The 21,743-nt window shown below is 40.3% G+C and overlaps 2 protein-coding genes across 2 annotated transcripts; both read right to left on the bottom strand.

Annotated features, from left to right (window-relative positions):
* Positions 1-6,311: 6,311 nt before the first annotated feature.
* On the bottom strand, positions 6,312-7,247 carry LOC121471562 (olfactory receptor 4D6). The gene has a single exon (XM_041722362.1). It carries the CDS (start codon positions 7,245-7,247, stop codon positions 6,312-6,314), a length of 936 nt encoding a protein of 311 aa, XP_041578296.1.
* Positions 7,248-20,118: 12,871 nt separating this feature from the next.
* Positions 20,119-21,078, bottom strand: LOC121471565 (olfactory receptor 5A1). Its single transcript, XM_041722363.1, has one exon. It carries the CDS (start codon positions 21,076-21,078, stop codon positions 20,119-20,121), a length of 960 nt encoding a protein of 319 aa, XP_041578297.1.
* Between the last annotated feature and the right edge of the window lie 665 nt (positions 21,079-21,743).

The following is a 21,743-nucleotide window of genomic DNA, read 5'->3' on the forward strand; positions in this document are numbered from 1 at the left end:
TACCACAGGGATGTAGGCTATACGGGTACACCCTTCCTATAAAACCTGAGCAGTTTCTGATGAGTTTAGGATTTGCATTTCCTGACAGAGTACAGATCAACACCAAATGGAACAATGGTAGCTTCCTGCCTTGGTGGCCCATAGGTTCTCTTACTATAGAGTCCTGCTTGGGCAGGGAGTGGGGCAGATCCAATTTAGAGAATTTTCAATTCATCCTGTTTTGCCTGTGTGAGTCAGGAGTGAGCAACCTTTTGTTGTTTGAGGGTTGATTTCGAAAAAATAAAGTTCCAGGGAGGCTTAAGTGACATACATAAGGGGATAGAGAGAGCCAGTGCAGTCAGACTATGGCTTTCAGCACAATACACATTCCACCCATGTTGCTTCAATAATTTCTGAGAAGATTTATCATGTTGGTAGGAGTGACAAAGTTAACTCAGAGGAAAAAAACCATCTTCAGCCTAAGCATCTGTCTGAACCACCATCTAGATGGCCCCCAGATCAAGTTCACCTGGGAAGCACCGTTCTTGGTCTGTGTAGAAACAAGCTTTGCAAGTCTTCAGAAATTAGGTGGCTAAGTAAACCCTAAACATACATCGCATCGCCTTTGCTCTGGAGAATATGACTATTTGCCTTATTTCCTGTTTATTCTGTCTCTGTGAGGACAGCAGGTACTGATAGGTAGCATGTTTTATCCAAAAGACTTCTACTGAGCCACTCACATTGTAAGGAACTCGGACACTGTAAAAGCTCTTCTGAAGATTCTACTTTCTTTTTTTTTATTTTTTATTTTTATTTTTTTTTAAGATTCTACTTTCTTTGCCTTTCCCAGTGAGTCCCCTTCTCTTTGTCCCTAGTTATAACCGCTTATCATTTCTCCTTCGATCATTGCAAATTTCCCAACTGGTCTTTCCTTTGGTGTAGTTTTCTCTAATTCATCCTGTCTGTTTTTTCCAGAAATGTAATTACAAGTCACAAATGGGACCATATATTTCTTTTTTTTTTCCTTTTTAAAAATTTAAATTCAATTTGCAACATATATAGTACATCATTATTTTCAGATGTAGTTTTCAATGATTTGTCATTTGTGTATAACACCCAGTGCTCATCCCATCACATGCCCTCCTTTAAGCCCATCATCCAGTTACCCCATCCTCCCACCCACCTCCCCTTCAGCAACCCTCAGTTTGTTTCCCAGAATTAAAAATCTCACATGGTTTGTCTTCCTCTCTGTTTTTTTGACTGAATGGGGAAAAGCCAGGGACCATATATTCCTTTATTTAAAAATCTTTAATGGTTCCCTATTATTTACAGAATAAAGATTAAACTCCTCTTGGTATTATCTGGTACCCTGTTTCTTTTGATCCTCTGTTTCAGGTGTTTAAATGTCATGCAAAATTCTTGCTGGCCCACGCCTTTGGGTCACCCCTCTACCCACCATGCCCTCACCACTCCCAGAACCTCCTACTTACCCAGCTTCACAAACACTGATCTTTCAACACTCAGGTTCAGAGTCTTCTGTGAAAACTTTCCTTTTTTTTAATTTATAGATTAATTTTTATTGGTGTTCAATTTACCAACATACAGAAAAACACCCAGTGCTCATGCCGTCAAGTGTCCCCCTCAGTGCCCGTCACCCATTCCCCCCCAGCCCCACCCTCCTCCCCTTCCACCACCCCTAGTTCGTTTCCTGACACCCCTTTCGGTGTCATCATTCCCTGCACTGACTTCTCTTTTTGTGCCTATAACAGATTATTCCATTTAATTTCTTACCTGTCTCTCCTTAGTTTTGTATAGTTTCCCCTCATGTTCATCCTGCCTGCTCAGTGTTTCATTCATCCTAACATCACCAAAGCTTTACCTAGTCTGGGGCATGAGTAAGGTGCTCAAAAAATGTTTTCCTTATTGTTTTTATTTTTATTCTTAAAAATATTTTATTTATTTGAGAGAGAGAGAGAGAGCACAAGGAGGGGGAGGCAGACTTTCCACTGAGTATGGAGCATGGGGAACATTAAAAATAGTGAAAGGGAATAAAGAGGAAAGGAGAGAAAATGAGTGGGAAATATCAGAGAGGGAGACAGAACATGGGAGACTCCTAACTCTGGGAAACGAATAAGGGGTAGTGGAAGGGGAGGTGGGCGGGGGGATGGAGTGACTGGGTGACGGGCACTGAGGGGGGCACTTGACAAGATGAGCACTGGGTGTTATACTACATGTTGGCAAATCGAACTCCAATAAAAAAAAAAAAAAGGAAGACCTTGGCAGAATGTAAAATGCTACTCAGTAGAAGAACAGCTTCTCTTTGAACCAATTAGATTGTTTGTATTTCCATGAACTTGTGTGGATTAACCAAGTGGACTAGAGGTTTCAGGGCTAAGTCATCGGGTTTGAGAATAAAGCTGGCTCTGGATCAAAGGCAAAAGAGACCCAGTGAATCAGGGGCAGTGTGTGGATATGGGGCTGCCTTGGAAACCTCTATAGTTTTGAAGGGAATTTAGGGCATTTTAAAGTCATTTTTTTTGGGCGCCAGTCATTCAAGTGTCTTCCTTCAGCTCAGGTCATGATTCTAGGGTCCTAGGATAGAGGAGGTTGAGTCCCCCATCAGGCTTCTTGGTCAGTGGGGAGCCTGCCTCTCCCTCTCTTGCTGCTCCTTCTGCTTGTGCTCTCTCTTTTTGTCAAATAAATAAAATCTTTTTTAAAAATCGTGTTTTTTTTAAGGAAGCACCCATCTTGTGGGAAAATGCTCTGTGTCCCCCATGTTCCAGAAGCTGGAACAAAATCTCCTTAAATACAATTCGGTTATTTCACCAAATGCAAGCTGCTTTCTCTTTAAGCATGCAGACCCGTGTGTGTGACCCCTTACTAGAAAGACATTCCTCCTTTCCCAATATTTAACATCCACTTCATTTTCTCTCACCAAAGAGAGCTATTTTTGCAGTGTCTTATACACCAGGTACATTGTTCACGTTTATCCTATTCGTGCATAATCCACAATGTCTCACACTGGCAGTTCCATGTCCTTACCTAAGCCTTCAGTATCCAGCCAGGAATTCGCACCTCTAAGACTGGGCGGGTGGCTGTCAGCATATATGAAGCTGGGGAACCATCATGTTCTTCTCAAGATGAATTGCATTAGTCTTCAAGGTATTCTCTTCCACCTTCACAGTGGAAAGGGAAGACTCAGGGAGTCATGTCACCACAGCTCTTCTGTTTGCCCCAATGTGTCCCTGACACATGCACTAGTCCCTCAGGCCCAAGCCAAATATGAGAATTAGCAAAGGGAATTTTATTGGTGTGGAAAGAGAATGGACCTTCTCCAATCATGTTGGAGTTCCAGTGGGAGTTATTAAACAGTTCCCAAGTCATTACTGCACGCAAGTCCACACATATGCACACGCACACACAAACACACACGTGTGCGCACACACACACACACATACCCACGTTTCTGTGCTTTTCAAATTCTTGTAAACCCCAGAAGGCATGAATCTATCTGTTCTGTGATTTTCTGAGATTTAGGGGAACATATATATTTTTTTTATTTAGGGGAACATATTAATAGAAACATCTAATGTCGTATGATCCTTCATTCTCAAAGTGAGCAACATTCCCAAAGGAACAAAAACTGGTCCGTGGGGGCCCAAAAAATCTTAGATATTACAGTGCTGTGTGGCCCTTCAAAGAGCCTCAGTACAGGGATGCCTGGGTGGCTCAGTGGTTCGGCACCTGCCTTTGGCTCAGGTCATGATCCTGAGATCTGGGATCGAGTCCCGCATTGGGCTCCCTGCAGGGAGCCTGCTTCTCCTTCTGCCTGTGTCTCTGCCTCTCTCTCTCAGTCTGTGCCTCTCATGAATAAATAAATAAATCTTTAAAACAGGACAAAGAACCTCAGTACATAAAAAGATATACAGTATATCTTTGGTATTAAATTTTCTCGTGGGAGAGCAATTAGGAAAAATATCTAAGACACCTAACTCTGGGAAATGAACAAGGGGTAGTGCAAGGGGAGGTGGGAGGGGGGTTGGGATGACTGGGTGATGGGCATTGAGGGGGGCACTTGGCGGGATGAGCACTGGGTGTTATGCTATATGTTGGCAAATTGAACTCCAATAAAAATTTAAAAAAAATAAAAATAAAAAAATCTTAAAAAATATCTAATAAAGTTCCTTGGAGGGGGGCAATCATTTTTAAAAATTTGAGAAGTATTGGTGTATAATTAAAGTCTTGGTCTAGCCTCTTCCCATAAGTGGCCTGAAGTGATTTCTGAAAATGGCTTACTATTCACTCGAGCCAGAAAACCTTACAAAAATCATGCAAATCTTCATGTTCACCTTAAGAACACACATGAAGGGATCTCTGGGTGACTCAGCCATTTAGCCCCTGCCTTTGGCCCAGGGTGTGATCACGGAGCCCCGGGATTGAGTCCCGCATCTGGCTCCCTGCATGGAGCCTGCTTCTCCCTCTGCCAATGTCTCTGCCTCTCTTTCTGTGTCTCTCATGAATAAATACATAAAATCTTAAAAAAAAAGAACACACACAAAACTACCCACGCCATCAAGGGTATGCATATCTGAAAAGCCACCAAGTATCTGAAAGATGTCACTTTGCAGAACCATTGTGTGCCATTCTGTTGCTATAATAGTAACAGTAGAGTTGGTAGGTACATCCAGGCCAAACAGTCGGCCAAAAAGAGAGCTGAATTTTTACTGCATGTGCTTAAAAATGCAGAGTGATGCTGAACTTAAGGGTTTAGATGTGGGTTCTCTGGTCATTGAGTGCAATCCAGGTGAACAAATGCCCCAAGATGCGGTGTAAAACTCACAAGGCTTATGGTCAGATTAACCCATATGAGCGCTCTCCCTGACATAGAAATGATCCTTACTGATAAGAGCATGTTGTTCCTAAAACAGAAGAGGGGTTGCATAGAAGAAAAAGATATCTTGGAAGAAAATAAAGGGGAAAAAAAGCACCTTATGGTCCAGCAGTAAATTCTGCATAAAGTAAAAACAAATAGAAGTTAAAAAAAGTCTTGGCCTAATGTTTCTGTCTTGTAGGATGTAGAGAAGATCATAGACATGTGTCACTTACCAGGACATTTTAATGCATCATAACAATTTGCAAAACATGGTTTTGTTTGTTGCAATTTCTTGAGCTTCTTTACTAATTGTCTGATTTTTTGAATGACTACTGCAGGCTGAAAGGTAGAATTTGATGTGAGCATAGGGAATAGAGGGTTATTTATTGTCTTTCTACATATTAAATTCCTTGAACTCTTTCTCTTAGGAGAGAGGTGTTTTACAACACAGACCCAGTGGCTATTCCTAAATGACCCTGCACACAATAGATTTCTTTCCTCTCCTGGTACATGAAGTGGGTCTTGAGTATGTGAAATGGTATTTCCTGGGTATTTTCATTGTTGCTGTTCTAAGCAACTTCTCTTGAATTGTCAGGCATTCAAAGACAAAAACTGTAAATTTGCTTTCCAGCTATAAAAACACTGAGGGTGAAATGGGGAGAGAAAGGAGGGAAGAAGAAAGTTCAGGTTAACATAAAATAAATTACCTTTGTGGATTTTGTGCAGACATATCCCCAGACCATGCAAACATTTTTGAGGTTAATTTCAGTGGGAAGATCAGTAAAATGGGCCTGAGAAGAGAAAATTCTTGGTCTATGTGTAGATTTGTCCATGTATGTATCTGACTGAACATAAAGCATTTCTTCTCTTTTCACTAGTTGGTGAAATATATTGAAGATTCTGTATTCAAAATATTAAATCAAGAAGTGATTTTAATAATTAACTGGAAATACAGGGTCACTAGAGACAGCCCGTATGAAATAAACACATCCATAATCTTCATATATTCATATTTAGGATTAGAGGGATAGACAATAGGGAATGTGGATTGTATGCCTGATTAACTCCATGAGTGGTGCTAATCTTCAGAACGACCATCCTCTCCACACTATCATTCTCCATTGTCATGACAACCTTGTGAACAGACAAGATCATTTCCATATTGCAGGTGGTAAAAGTAAGGTAAAATATGTTGGCATAAGAATCACAGATTACACCAAAATGGCATTAGGTAATTGATTTCCATCTTCTACCCCCTGCTTCTCCCAAGTTCACAAGCCCAATAGCTCATGTTCAATCTCATCTCTTCCTTTTGTTGTTAGATTCCTGCTAAGAGTTGAGAGGCTATGAGGATATACAGAAATGACTGGTGAGAGAGCTGGTGGTCTGTTGCCTCAGGATAGCAGTTTGAGGAAACCAGATCATAGATTTCCAGTCTCCATGTGAGTGCTCACTCCCGCTAACTGCTCTCAGAAGGTCCAAGCCTTCTCTGCAGTCTTTTCATGGCTGACTTCATCTCCTGGTTCCTCAGCGTATAGATCATGGGGTTCAGCATGGGGGTAATGACTGTGTTATTGATGGATACAACTATGTCCATGGGCAGCGTGATGAAGGGCCGGCAGTAGATGTAGACGCAAGGCACGAAGTGCAGGGTCACCACGAAGATATGGGAAGTGCAGGTGGACAGGGCCTTGTTCCGCCCCTCCCCAGAGTGAGATCTCAGCATCACCAGAATGACGGTGTAGGAGCCCAGGAGCAGGAGGAACCACAGCAGGGTCACCAGCCCATTGTTAGAGATCATGAGAAGCTCCAGGGCAAAGGTGTCGGTACAGGCCAGCTTAATCACTTGGGGCACATCACAGTAGAAGGCATCCAGGATGTTGGGGCCACAGAAAGGGAGTGGAAGCATGAGAGTTACCTGGACAATTGAGTGCAAACCACCACCCACCCAGGAAGCCACCACCAAGCCCACCCACATTTCTCTCCTCATAATGGTCACATAATGCAGGGGTTTGGCGATTGCAAGGTACCTGTCATAGGCCATAACAGAGAGGAAGAAAATGTCTGCCCCACCAGCGAAGTGGAAGAAGAAGATCTGTGCCATGCAGCCATTGTAGGAGATGGTTTTCCTCTCTGATAACAGATCCACCAGGAACTTGGGAACGGTGACAGATGAAAAGACAATGTCCAGGACTGATTTGTTCCGCAGCAGAAAGTACATGGGAGAGTGAAGGTGAGACTCACAGGTGATGGTCACCACAATGAGGACATTGCCCAGCACAGTTGCTACGTATACAGCAAGGAAGACCACAAACAAGAACAATTCTAGCTCGTGGAAGTGAGTGAGTTCCAGAAAGACAAATTCCTTCACATTGGTGTGGTTGCTCTGGCCCATGGTGCAGATCACCCTCCTCCAGGTCTACCTTGGGAAAAGGTATGTTAGGGTTAGGAGCACAGTGTCATGAGGCAACAGCATCATTTACTGTATATTCTTATAAGGCTCTTTCAAGCAGCCAGATCATCATGACCCCTCAGAAAAACTGGGCTAAGGTCTCCCCTTTTGTGGCCTGGAAATTCTTTATCCTGATAACTCTTTGATCCTATTGGAAATACTCTGAGTGGACAGCAAGAGCCATCATACTCCAATGCCTTTCCTCTGACAAGAGGGAGATGGCAGGACTAGGGTCATTTGACTAATGGCTTGCCTTCTGTCCTGCAAGAGTAACTTCCTCACATGTATGCAGAGCTTTATACTTTACCAAAGGTTTTCACCTGCAACAGCTCATATTGATTTTTATTCTCATGATGTCTCTGTGGGGTCCAGAGAGTGGTTACAATCACCTCCATGTTACATACAGGAAGCTGGAGCTTCAAGCGGTTCACGTCTAGCCCACATTTGCACAATTGCAAAGTTAGTGGCAAATCAAGGATTCAAATCCAAATAATTTTTCAGACTTGACAAAGACCAAATGTTAGTTGGGCTCCTCCAAGCCCTCGACCTCTGCTTTCTGTCCTTTCAACGAGGCCTCGACCTCGGCTTTCTGTCTTTCCTTGCTAAGAATCCTGCTACATCAGTTTAACAAGAATCTCAGAAGCTCCCACTCTTGGTGTCTGATCAAATGTGTCATCCCAGACCCTTAATATCTAACTCCTTGTATCTAAATCCTTGGCTTATCTTTGCAAGAGTCCTGTTAGGCCAGTTTAGCAAGAATTCTTTGGCCTTGATGTGTCCCCTTAGCAATGTTCCATACACAGACCCCCTCACTCTGCTCATTGGCTATAAATCCCAACGTGTCCTTGTTGTATTTGGAGTTAAGCTTTTTTTTTAAAGATTTTATTTATTTATTCATGACAAAGAGAGAGAGAGAGAGGCAGAGACACAGGCACAGGGAGAGAGAGAGAGAGAGAAGCAGGCCCCATGCAGGGAGCCCAACGTGGGAGTCGGTCCCGGGTCTCCAGGATCACACCCTGGGCAGAAGGCAGCACCAAATCGCTGGGGCCACTGGGGCTGCCCTGGAGTTAAGCTTAATCTCTCTCCTCTATTGCAATAGTTTTGACCCCTGCTGGAATAGTCTGAATAAAATTTGTCTTGCCATTTTAAACAAGTGTCCAGTGAATAATTTTTGTTTAACAGACTCCAGAGGTTTCCCCCTGTACCATTTCTTCCAGACCAGAGAGTCTGGAACTTACTTTGGTTTTTCAGAATTATAGTGGGTACATAAGGCTTAAGCAGTTAATTATATAGTGTAACTATTTAATCCCCTTTCCTTCTTTAAAGAAAAGAAGAATCAGCCCCTCATAGTACCCTTTCTTGCACTTAGAGACACTTGGACCTCACTGGGCCCACAGGGCTCTTGATAGAGTATAGAGCTGCAGTCATTGTTCAGAGCACATTCAGGTGTCACAGACAAGCTGATTATTAAAATTTCAGAGGTGACAACCCAAAACTCCTCATTTTAGGGGTGAACAGAGAAGATATTTATTTTTCAAGAACCAGCCTGACTTGGTGAAACATGGAGAATATTTTTTTTTAATATTCAAATACTTTTGTGGGTTTTTTTTTTGTTTGTCGTGAAAACACTTAGGATCTACTCTTTTAACAAATTTCAAGTATACATTTTAACTGTAGTCGCCATGCTGTACATTAGATCTCCAGAACTTAATCATCTTGCATAAATCAAACATTGTGTTCCCTGACCAACATTTCCTGTCTCCCACTCCCCCCAGCCCCTAGCAACCACCATTTTACTCTCTGCTTCTATGAGTAGAGCACATTATGCTGAGTGAAATAAGCCAGACACAGAAAGACAAATACTGCATGATCTCACTTATATGTGGATTCTAAAATAGAATATAAGATCCCTTGTATTCTTTTCATTAGAACCATTTAACCATTGAAGTGAGGTTTTTTTTTTTTTTTTAATTTAAGGATTTTTTTAAAAAATATAATCTGATTGGAATCCTTTGTATGCCAGCATCCAGGAACAGCATGTTACCTAAAACTGATACTCTGGAGTTTTTTACTGCCACCTAACAAATAGCAGAGAGCCTTGCAAATGATATTCTGTATTCAGAAGTATGTTATTGTCTTTAACAAGGATGTCTACAAAGAAGAGCCCTCCTTAGGATGGTATCAAGGACGGGATCTGTTCAGGGTTCCCCATGTGAGACCACAAGGGAAACATCTGTCCTGGACCCCAGTGTAAGGGAGAGCTCCCCCGGGGAAACCAGTGAGATTCTTCTTCCTAGACAATGAAGACTTAGTACTGGGCCATTTTCCCCTTGCCATGTCTTCCATACACTTGAAACATATAGATGGCTTAATTTCCTATGCCATACTTTTTCAAATGTAGTCTCTTAACAGCTTCTTATTTACATTTTATTTTTTTATCATGTGTGTTTCTTTTTGTAGCTGTAAGATCTCCCTAATCCTTTATAGAATGCAATGGGTAAATACATTGACTGCTAAGGTAGAGGACGGGTTTTGTAGGTATATGGCAATCAGGCAGGTTGAGAATAACCATTGGCCATGAGGGCTAGACTGACTTGGGAGTAGCTAGCCAGGCAAGCATAGCATCTTGGGAGACATGGGTTGGAGAGGGAATATGGAAACTAGGGGTCGGTGTGTGGCATTGGGAGTCAGGCTTGTAGAATATATATGAATAAAGGGTCACAAAGGTCATATATTGACCTCTTCAGTTTACCTAGTTGGGCCCCAATTATTTTTATATAATGCTGCTCTTAACATTTTGTAAAAGCATTTTTTGAGTGCATCTGTAAGTCCAGAGATGGACTTACTAGGTCAGATGATATGTTAGTTTTTTAGTTTTAGCTGATGAGTAAGGTATTGTAAAGAAGCAGCCTAATTTTAGTTGTGTTTGAATGCTTCATTTCTTTATCTTTTTGTTTTATTTCCTTTTTGGAGGTAGATGCTATGAGCTGAAATAAATTATATTACTTTTAAATTCTCATGGGAATAGAAGACTGAAGATTTTGTCTTCCATTAATATAGATTTTGTCTTCTAGTAATATAAATATCAAAAAATAATTAATACATTAGAATGAAGTTTAAATGTTTTGATAGTTTTAGGGGTAGAGAACTTTGTAAGCATGACACCAAAGATGATTAGATTTGACTGAAAGAAATAGGAACCATTTATGTTTCAAAAGTGTTAAAAATAAATGAAAAACCAGTCACTTTTGTTTCTGCATAAGCCCTTCGAATGACAATCACGTGAAAAGCTCATCGTAAACTTCAAAGCACTAGGTATTAGTATCACTATAATGTTCATGGCATTGTGTAATTGTGTTTCTCTCCCTGCATCTAGCTAGTTTTTATTTATTTATTTATTTATTTATTTATTTATTTATTTATTTATTATTTATTTATTTTTATTTTTTGGCTTTTATAATCTAGCTAGTTTTTAATCTCTTTTTTAGAGAAAGATTGTGCCAATTATTTTCTATATATTGTAGGTGCTCAGTGATGTTTATGGAATGAGTTTTAGTGAAAAAAATCACTTCTAATTTGAATGTGTCTTGAGAAGCCTACTATTTTACCTAAGAGGCTAGAGATATTAATCAGCCTAAGGCTTTTAGCTGTAACAAGCAGGTACTACAAGAATTGCACATGGATATGACACCTTTCAGGAACTGAAGACTGAACACTATTGAAATCCTAAAATTGTGTGTAGGCTAAGCTAGGTTGCCTACCATTGTGTCTTCAGGTACTCTCACCTACCTTTGCGTTAGCAAGAGGAGTCTGTCAGTTGCCCCATCTCCACTGCTCTGCTCCTCTTTTCCCAAATGCATTCACAGTCCACACTGCTTCCTTAGACACTGAGTTGGAAGTCTCAAATAATAATCAGCATAGGGAATAGTGTCAGGTATTTGTAGGAAGCACAATTTTCAATGGGGGAGCTGGCAGTTGCAGATGCAACGGGAGTTATTAAAAAGTTACTAAGCAACATGTGGGATTTTTCCATCCGTCTTTCTGTTCTTGCTTTCTAGTTCAATTCCACTGTGGTCCGAGAGATTACCTTAATGACCTGTGAAGGTGTGATTGTGGCCCAGAATATGGTCTATCCTGGTGTTTGTTTTTTACACATATAAGTGAAATCATATGGTATTTGTCTAAGTCTGACTTATTTCACTTAGTCCATCCATGTTGATGCAAATGCCAAGATCTTATCCTTGTTAATAGCTGTATATTACTCCAGGGTGCATTTGGGTCTGTGTATGTGTCACCTCTTCTTTGTCCATTCATCTATTATGGACACTTGGGTTGCTTCCATATCTTAGCTATTGTAAATAATGCTGCATTAAACATAGGGTGTATGTTTTTGGATTAGTGTTTTCATTTTCTTTGGGTAAATATGTAGTAATGAAATTACTGGATCAAATGGTATTTCTATTTTTAATTTTTTGAGGAACCTCCATGCTCTTTTCCACAGTGGCTGCACCAATTTACATTTCTACCAACGGTGCATGAAGGTTCCTTTTTTCATGGGGCTGTTGAAACTCCTGTTTCAGAGGAAGTATATAAAGTTTAAAACAAAGTTCCAGGCACCAAGCGAGCACTTTTTTAGAGAGGTGTATTACCAATGGTGACTCATGGGCATGATGGAGTATATGTCATGGACTTCATGTTGACATACGCTAAATGCAGAAAAACTGAGTCCCCTATGAGACATATGCAAGTTCAGAGGGAGGTGGTTGTAGAGGTGGTTTTAGGGATTTAGTCTTCTTGAGATTAAAGCATCAATAAAGGGGCTCTTTTTGGTCATTCTTGTATCATGTCTTTAAAAATTCAGTTTAGAGAGTAGCCTTGAGAAAGAACATTCACAGTTTAAGGGTAGGATTTCTTAGCACCATTAATTCTATTTTATATTTGATAGGTTGACAGCAGAAGGAGAGGCAGAGGGATATACTACCCTGGATGTTACTTTACAAACAAATTAGAATGATTTATCATCAGGGATTTTTGACATAATGGGAATCCCTGAACTCTTACTGTAAAGGTATAGAGACTTTCTGAACTTAGAAGAGAGGATATTCTTTTCTTTTTTTTTAAATAATAAATTTATTTTTTTATTGGTGTTCAATTTACCAACATACAGAATAACACCCAGTGCTCATCCTGTCAAGTGCCCCCCTCAGTGCTCGTCACCCATTCACCCTCACCCCCGCCCTCCTCCCCTTCCATCAAAATCCTAGAGGAGAACACAGGAAACACCCTTTTTGAACTTGGCCATAGTAACTTCTTGCAAGATACATCCACGAAGGCAAAAGAAACAAAAGAAAAAATGAACTATTGGGACTTCATCAAGATAAGAAGCTTTTGCACGGCAAAGGATACAGTCAACAAAACTAAAAGACAACCTACAGAATCGGAGAAGATATTTGCGAATGACGTATCAGATAAAGGGCTAATTTCCAAGATCTATAAAGAACTTATTAAACTCAACACCAAAGAAACAATCCAATCATGAAATGGGAAAAAGACATGAAGAGAAATCTCACAGAGGAAGACATAGACATGGCCAACATGCACATGAGGATATTCTTTTCTTGAGACAGAGGGGAAAGTCTCTGCTCTCACCATAAAACAGAGAATTCAGTCTGCACCCAGAACCACACAGAGAGATGGAAACCTAACATAAATTACACAAATTACATATATTATATAATTTAATTCCCACACTTATTGTGCCAAATAGATGTGAAATTAAATATTAATCACTTTTAAATTAGGAGCATCCCCTTGGTAGACTTAGAGAAGGAGTTTGTGACAGCACAAGTGATATCCATAACTTGTCAGTCAGCACCTTGTGGCTCTGGGATTGGAACCGTGGTCATCTGAAAAATACCCACCTGGCAGATTAATGTGGTGATTACATAAAACAGCAACTGTGCTGTCTAGCACAACACTCCATGAATAATAGGTAAACATTAATTCCTTTATGTATTCTGTAGGGGAATGTGGGAGACATCTTGGGCATTGCTCATTCTCCAATTAGATGACAACATCAGAACTAATAACAAACATTTTATCTCACCGATTAAGCCTTTGCCAGTTTCAAATGTCTTAAAATTTGTGGCTTGACCATTTGGATCAACCATTTTGGTTTGACAGGTGTCCTGATGGCTATGTTCATATCAGTGTAAGCAACCAGCCCTGCATCAGGCTGGGATTCGTGTACTTTGTCTGGGGTGTGCCTTCTGGTCCAGAGCTCGTCCTCCTATTCAGGTGCTTAGAGCTTTCTGCTTTCTCTCTCAGGTCCTTGCTGTCCACAGTCTACCAAACTCACAGAGTAAAGTAACTCTATTAAAACCTCATGCTCCTGCCAGTCTATTGTCTAAGTACTTTATACTTTGCTTGATTCTGCTTTGCATACAGTCTAATCAGGCCATATAGTTCCTTCTCGTCATCGGGTTGCTGCTCTCTAATGAAGCTACAAGACCTTGAAGCTGGCTTATTCTAAATCCATCCTTCTGGGCCCAGAAGGCTGTGTTTATAGGAAAACGCTAGATTTGACAAGACGGAGGGAGATGGGAGAGAAACTGTAACCTTTAAGAAACTATTTTCCATTGCCTGTTAACACCTGCAGCTTTGGACAGTAGAGAAGGGGTTTTCAAAGTCCAAGTTCCAAGGTTGGGGGTGCATAGATGGTTCACTATATCCCTGTAGATGAATCACTACAGTTACCCCTGAGTATCTCTGTGAAGAAAGGCTTTGCAGAATCTAAAATCCATGGTTTCACGAATTCATCACTCTCTTGGGTATAGAGGACACATTCTTACTTACGTTTTCTAAAAGCAGAAATGATTAATCTCCATCCCAGTGGTCAGGCCCTCAGATTTCCCTGAGTTGGTCAATCTTGGGATTTTCCTTTGTGGTCCATGAGGAATACACACAGGAGGGTCTGAAAGACCCAGCACAGGATCAATACCTGATCATAGAAAACCCTGCCCTTCCCACCTCCAAACAATCTGTCAGTATACAGAACCTTGTAAGCATTGAGTTTCTATTGTTTGCTAAGTGTCAGGCTGGGCATTTTGTGTATATTAAGATATTAAATTCTGCAAACCACCCATTTACAGATGACTTGATAGACACTGACACAAATTAAAAGGACTCTTTGCACAACAATCCTCACATCATGAGGCCATATTCTCTTCATGGCATACATTACGAACTTTCCTTCAGGTGGCGTAGCACAAAACACATGGGCTTTCCCTAGAATATTTTGGTTTGTGCACTATTTAGGGCAGGAGTGGAGAATATCTTTTCTATGAAGGAAATACATGCATATAAAAAGCAATAGAAGATGACAGACTTGTAAGAAAAGCAACTTACTAGTTAAATATACATTAAGAATCCCACCATTTGCTTCAACGTGGATGGAACTGGAGGGTATTATGCTGAGTGAAATAAGTCAATCGGAGAAGGACAAACATTATATGGTCTCATTCATTTGGGGAATATAAATAATAGTGAAAGGGAATAGAAGGGAAGGGAGAAGAAATGGGTAGGAAATATCAGAAAGGGAGACAGAACATAAAGACTCCTAACTCTGGGAAATGAACTAGGGGTGGTGGAAGGGGAGGAGGGCGGGGGGTGGGGGTGAATGGGTGACGGGCACTGAGGTGGGCACTTGACGGGATGAGCACTGGGTGTTCTTCTCTATGTTGGCAAATTGAACACCAATAAAAAATAAATTTATTATTTAAAAAAAGAATTTAATTGAACAAACTGCTTAATTATACTAAATAAATTTTTAATTTTAATTTGATGTAAATTTTAAGTTAACATAATATAAAGATTTAATTCACTTGCTTCAGAAACAGAGTATGGAATTGAACGTTTATTAAATAGGTAAAATAAATAATAAAAAGGTGCAGAGAAGTGGATTCTTAATTCCTGTTACGGCCAAGGATTAATGGGAAGAAAGATGCCTAGATTAGGAAGTAAGTATGATTTTCAAGAACTACAAGGTTGTTTCAACTTTTGCTATCACCCACAGCACTGTGATGGACACACTTGGATATATGTGCACATCTTAGAATACATTCCTAGAAAGACAATAGGGTGAAAGCATGTACATTTTAATGATTTTTTTGATACATGTTGCCAAACTTTAGAAAGGCAGTGCAATTTGTATTTTCACCAACTGTATATGAGAGGGCCTATTTTCCTGAACTTTTGTAAGCATTCAGTATTATGGTGACTTTTAAATTTTTGCCTTTCTAATAAAAAAATTCTTCATGGCTACAGTTTTATCTCTTTGAATATTAGTACAGTTGAGTATTTCCTCATCAAATTGTTAACCATTTGTATTTCTCCTTTCACGAGTTGCTTGCCCATTACTGTGCCCATTTTTTCTATTGGTTTGTCTTTTTCTAATTTTGTTTGTAAGAGACATTTATATAAATTATTGTGTACTATATATGGTGTGCATATTTTCCCCAGTTAAACTTATGTCCTTTAACTTTCTTTATGTTTTGTTTGTCATACATATTTTAACACTATTGTAGTCAAATCTGACCTTTTTTCTTTTATGGTTTGCTTTTAGCATTAAGTTTAGAAAGATTTTTTTCTATTCCAAGCCTTCATATATATTTATCTATATTTTCTAACTGCCATGTAGCATTTTAACTTTTATTTCTTTGAAAATATTTATTTATTTATTTATTTATTTATTTATTTATTATTTTTTAGAAAGGAAGAGGGAGGGAAGAGAAGGATGGGGCAGAGAGAGAGAGAGAGAGAGAGAAAGAGAAAGAATCTTAAGCAGACTTCACATTCACTATAAGGCTCAATCTCATGACCCTGAGATCATGACTTGAGCCAAAATCAAGAGTCAGATGTTTAACTGACTGAGCCATCCAAGTGCCCAGCATTTTAACTTTTAAAAAGCATATAATTCAGGACACCTGGGTGGCTAAGTGGTTGGGAGTCTGCCGTTGGTTCAGGTCCTGAAACCAGGGCCCTCAGATCAAGTCCCGCAACGGACTCCCTGCAGGGAGCCTGCTTCTCCCTCTGCCTATGTCTCTGTGTCTCTCATGAATAAATTAAAAAATAAAAAATAAGATGAAAAGCATATAATTCTTCACTTCTTTGCAACTTGGTTTATTTTGTGTAGTACATGTGTATTTGAAACTAGAAAGAGTAAAATGTTTTGAATTTTGAAGCTAGGATAACATGTTTTGAAACTAGAAAAAGTAAAAATTTAAAGGTGGAATCTTTAATCTCTGCCTTAAGTCTTAAAAAAATAAGTTATGTAATGTTTAAATATGTTCTAGAAAGTGTTTCTCGCAAAATTGAGTTTCTAAATATTTTATAAAATTCTTCTATACTTCAACCAAGTTAAATTAGCTTTTCATTTCTAAGGGGAAAGAACTCCATTTTAGAGATGGAAGATTTCTGAGTGAGAGGGAGAAAGCTGGTCTTCAGAGTATTTTGTTCTGTAAACGGTGGATTCGTGTTGTGATCCAATGGTCTCTTTTCCCTTTTGTCTACAGTTAGAGAGAAAGGAGGCAGGGAAGGATAAAAACCCTCAGAGTAGGTTCACACTTGCTTTTAGGCACAAAGTGGGTTAGATTTCTCAGACTAGGGAAATGGGTGCTTTCATACCTCTTTGAAGATGGAAGCCCATTCAAGTCAGGAATATGGTAACACATCTCTCACTGCAATTAAGCAGTTTTGCATGAGTTTAATAAATTATGCGTAGAGAGAGCAAAGATAGAAAATAATTGAGAGTTGATGTATAGGGTGTTTTATTTGTGCTGATGTTCTGGTGTTTGCTTTCCACTCTAGCTCTAGTTGTTTATTATACTTATGATAATTAGTACTACCAAAGTTTCAAATTGTTATGAGTAGTAGTTGAATTAAAAACTCTCTTATTTTTTTTTTAAGAGTAATAGGTGAGAAAAAGGGTCTACTTTTGTTTGGTCTCTCTTTCATTGAAACAAATCTACAAGACACCTTGTTAGCCATACCACAAGGTAATAATACAAGCACTATACTCAGCAAAAGCCAAAATTACTGTCACCAGTGAATTATTTATTTATTAAGAGAATATTTATTCTGTGTCTACTACATGCTAGACATTGTGTTAGATTCTGGGAGAACAACAGTGAACAGGGATCAGTCTCTGTCCTCAAGAAAAAGGAAGGATCTGGGTTGAATTTATACTAACTTACAGAACTGTGAGATAATAAATTTATAAATTTATACTGTTTTAAGCCACTTCGTTATGGTAATTTGTTTATAGTAGTGATAGTAATCTAATACACTCAGATTCCTCAGATCAGGCTATATAGAGGCCATATTTTATTCTGCTTACAAGAAAAACTCCCTCACAGGGTTAGGTGGAGGTCTATGATATATGAACTGAGATGGGTTGGCAAATAAGGCAGATAAGGAAAAATAAAGAGCATGCATTTTTAACTTATAGAAGAAGAAGAAGGTAAAATGATTTGATAGTGGATTATCTGTAGATTTTCTTTAAACCTTTTCCCATAATTTTCACAAATTGAATCACTTCTTTTTGGAAGAAAGAATAATTATCCTTAATCAAGCTTACTCATTTGGATTCAAATATACTAGAATTCACGCATGTCAATTCTAAGCTTCAAAGGAATAATTTATTCTTAGGTCTTCAAGTCTGTTCTTTTTTTTAAAAAAATATTTTGTTTATTTATTCACAGAGAGAGGCAGAGACATAGGCAGAGGGAGAAGCAGGATCCCTGTGGGGGAGCCTGATGTGGGACTCAATCCCAGGATCCCAGGATCATGACCTGAGCCAAAGGCATACCCTCAACCACTGAGCCACCCAGGTTCCCCCTCAAGTTCTTTTGGCAATTCTGGCCCTTCTACTGGATCTTACATCTGAAATAATATTAGAGGCTTCCTTATGTTGACCTCTGCCAGCTGGGGAAGCATAAGACTAGAGCTACCTGGGGTATAGCATCCATCAATAGAAATGATTCTCAGGATTTACAGTACAATGCCATATAGATCCTAATATTCATAAAGGCAACTGATAAAAGAACATTAAGAAAAGTTATGTATTGGGTAATACTATTGGGTGTTATTTCTATGGATCATTTTAAGTTTGCTTGACTTTGGGAAAAGATTGAGGAGACTGGAGAACCCAGGGGATCTGAGACAAATATCTTTCCTCCCGATGCATCCTTAATGGTCTTCCAGATATGAAGTGTCGTGCACGCTGGGGGCGACAACCGTCTAGGGATGAGGGCAAGGGAATGAGGAAAAGAAAAGAGACATAAACAGATTGGGAGCAGGAGGGACATATGGCCGGATTCAGCCACAATGCCAACTTTATTTTATTATTCACTCTTTTATAAAGCAGGGTTGTATATCAAGCAGGATAATTTAAGCTTAGTTCTCCAGACATGTCCTTTCACAATAGATAGCAATGGTATGCGCCCTTGAATAGATAACAATGGTATGAGTCCTTGAGCCACAAGCCTTTAACAACAAGGGTGAGACAGGTGGGCCACGGTTGGAAGAGTCAACAGAGAGCCATTGCTCGATCCATTAACCCCTTCCTGGCACGCGGCTCCCAACAATGAAGGAAATAATTAATATACTAATATGAACAACAAAATCAAATAAAATGTTTTTGCATATCCAATAGACCCATAGTATTGGAAAGTAAGTGTGCTGGGAAGGGGACAGGGTCACAAATAAAGTGAGTGTGCTGGTCATTTTCTGGCAGAAATGGCTGTGCTGGCCTATTCCACTCTAATTACTCTCCATGAAGGAAGAATGATCTGGAGGTGAGAGCCTGAGGTGTGCCTTTCTGAGATGATGGCACGTCCTATTCATTGTAGGTCTGCAAGGGCTAATCTGTACAGGTAAAGAAACAAGGATCTTATAGGAGCAATGGGTTCTGACAGAAGAGCGCAAGAGGAACTCAGAATGTGGTGAGAAAAGGAGAGAATGCTATAAAATGGAGTCAGGTGCTGAACAAGTGAAGGGATGACATGGTAGAAATCAAGGAGATACTGACCAGGTAGGCAGGTTAGGTAACCAAGACTGGGAAGAAGAGCACTGATGTAATTCTGTGGGGTTCAGAATTTCCAGGCCCCTGCATAGCTGAGAGAGAAATGGCAGCTAAGGATATTATCCTTCAGTATTAGCAAGTTATTTAGTAGCCATAATGGGAGTGCAACAGGCATGTCGTGGAAGAGTGTTTAAGAGTAGACATCTTATTTTTCTAACTCACCTCAACCATACACAGTATATCTTTTTGGGTTATGCCATGTGCCAGTAGTAAGAGTCATACACTTGTACAACTTCAGGGATTTTTGTCGTTGAATGTGGAAGGTAGCATTGGGCTCTGGAGTCAGGAAGACCTGGGTCTGAACAGGTTCTGCCTCTGACTTCCTGTATGGCCCTGTATGAGCAAATAAGTCTTCCTTGTTGGGACTGCGTTTCCTCATTTGTAATAGGGAGATGGTGCTATGTGCGTCGTAGAGCTGCAATGAGTATTTAGTTAAATAATATACCTGGAATACATTAAGCACCCAATAAAGGTGATTGTTATAACACTGATTGTGAGAATAGGGTATCCTGGGGCAGTGTTTTTGCTGAACTAATCTCTTCCCCCTTTTGACTCTCCATGGTGGGGTCAGCAGATAGATGGCCATGCACACAAGATGTCTCCCTCGTCAGTGCCAGGGGTGGAGATAGATGTTAGGATCATCTGTCTCTGTCAGCTTAGAGAAATATATTTTCAATCATGATCTAGGAAAAACACTTTCTTCTTCTCCAACGCCTTCCACAGAGCGTCTTTGATATCTCTGTTCCTTAGACTGTAAATGAGAGGGTTCAGCATGGGGATCACCAGCGAATAGAAGACAGACACCACCTTGTCCCTGGCAAGTGAGTAGCTGGAGCTGGGCCGCAGGTACATGAAAAGAGCTGTCCCAAACAGCAGAGTCACCACCATCAGATGCGAGGCACACGTGTTGAAGGCTTTCCTTCGGCCTTCCACTGAGCGGATCTTCAAGACAGCAGCTCCTATGTAACTGTAGGAGATGAGGAGGATGAGGAATGATGTTCCCCCAACAGTGATCACTACGAGAAAATTCACCACTTGACTAGGGAAGGTGTCAGAGCAAGAAAGTGCCAGGACTGGTGGAAGGTCACAGAAGAAATGGTTGATGATATTGGGTCCACAGAAGTGGAGCTGAAATATAGAGATGGCCTGGATCAAGGAGCTCAGGAAGCCACCGACATATGCCCCCAGCACCATGCGTGTACAGAGGCCCTGGGACATGATGGCAGTGTAGAGCAGGGGGTTGGAGATGGCTGCGTATCGGTCATATGCCATGGCAGTCAGAAGGAAGCACTCAGTGAGACCCATACTGACAAAGAAAAAAAACTGGGCAGCACAGCCCAAGAACGAGATGGTCTTTTGCTCCTGGAAGAAATCAGTGAGCATCTTGGGGGCCACTGTGGAAGAATAACAGATGTCAATGAAGGACAAGTTGCTGAGGAAGAAGTACATGGGCGTGTGCAGACGGGGGTCACTTCTGATCAGAAAGATGAGGGCCAGGTTCCAGGCCAGTGTCACAAGATAGATACTCAGGAAGGTCACAAAGAGAAGAGTCTGCAGTTCTGGATGGTCTGCAAATCCCAGAAGGATGAACATGGTCACTGAAGAGCTGTTCCAGGCCTTAACTGTGGCCATGGTTCCCATGGACCACAAGGACAAAATGTAGACCTGGCATAGTAATGATAATCTATGTTACCAGTGATATCAGTCAACAAAAAATCACAAAATACATGAGAGGGCAGGTACTGTATTGCAGAGGATCACAACTTTATGTAAAGATTCTTTTTTAAAAAATTCAATTTGCCAACACATAGTACATCCTTAGTTTCAGATGTAGTTTTCAATAATTCATCAGTTTGCCTATAACACCAGTGCTCATCCCATCACATGCCCTCCTAATGCCCATCACCCAGTTACTCCATCCCCTCACCCACCTCCCCTCCAGTAACCTTCAGTTTGTTTCCCTTGGTTAAGAGTCTCTCACAGTTTGTCCCCCTCTCTGATTGCAAAGATTGTTTCTCTTAGAAGGCGATTTTAGTTGGTGTTTTAAATATTTGTTGTTTTTTAAAATATAGTACAATAGGATTGATGTGAACTCAAGCTTTGGATTCAGACTCTCTGTGATCAGTTCCTGTCTCTTCCACTTAGTACCTGTGTCACTTTGAGTGAGATAGCCAATATCTCTAGGCTCCTATCTCCTTATCTTCCAAGATGGATGACAGTACCTACTTGACATTTCTTTTTAGGAATTAAATAAGGCAAAGTGTGTAAAGTGACTAACACATAGTATGTCCCAGTTG

Source organism: Vulpes lagopus, chromosome 11 (assembly GCF_018345385.1).
Source record: "Vulpes lagopus strain Blue_001 chromosome 11, ASM1834538v1, whole genome shotgun sequence".
NCBI classification, from domain to species: Eukaryota; Metazoa; Chordata; class Mammalia; order Carnivora; family Canidae; genus Vulpes; species Vulpes lagopus.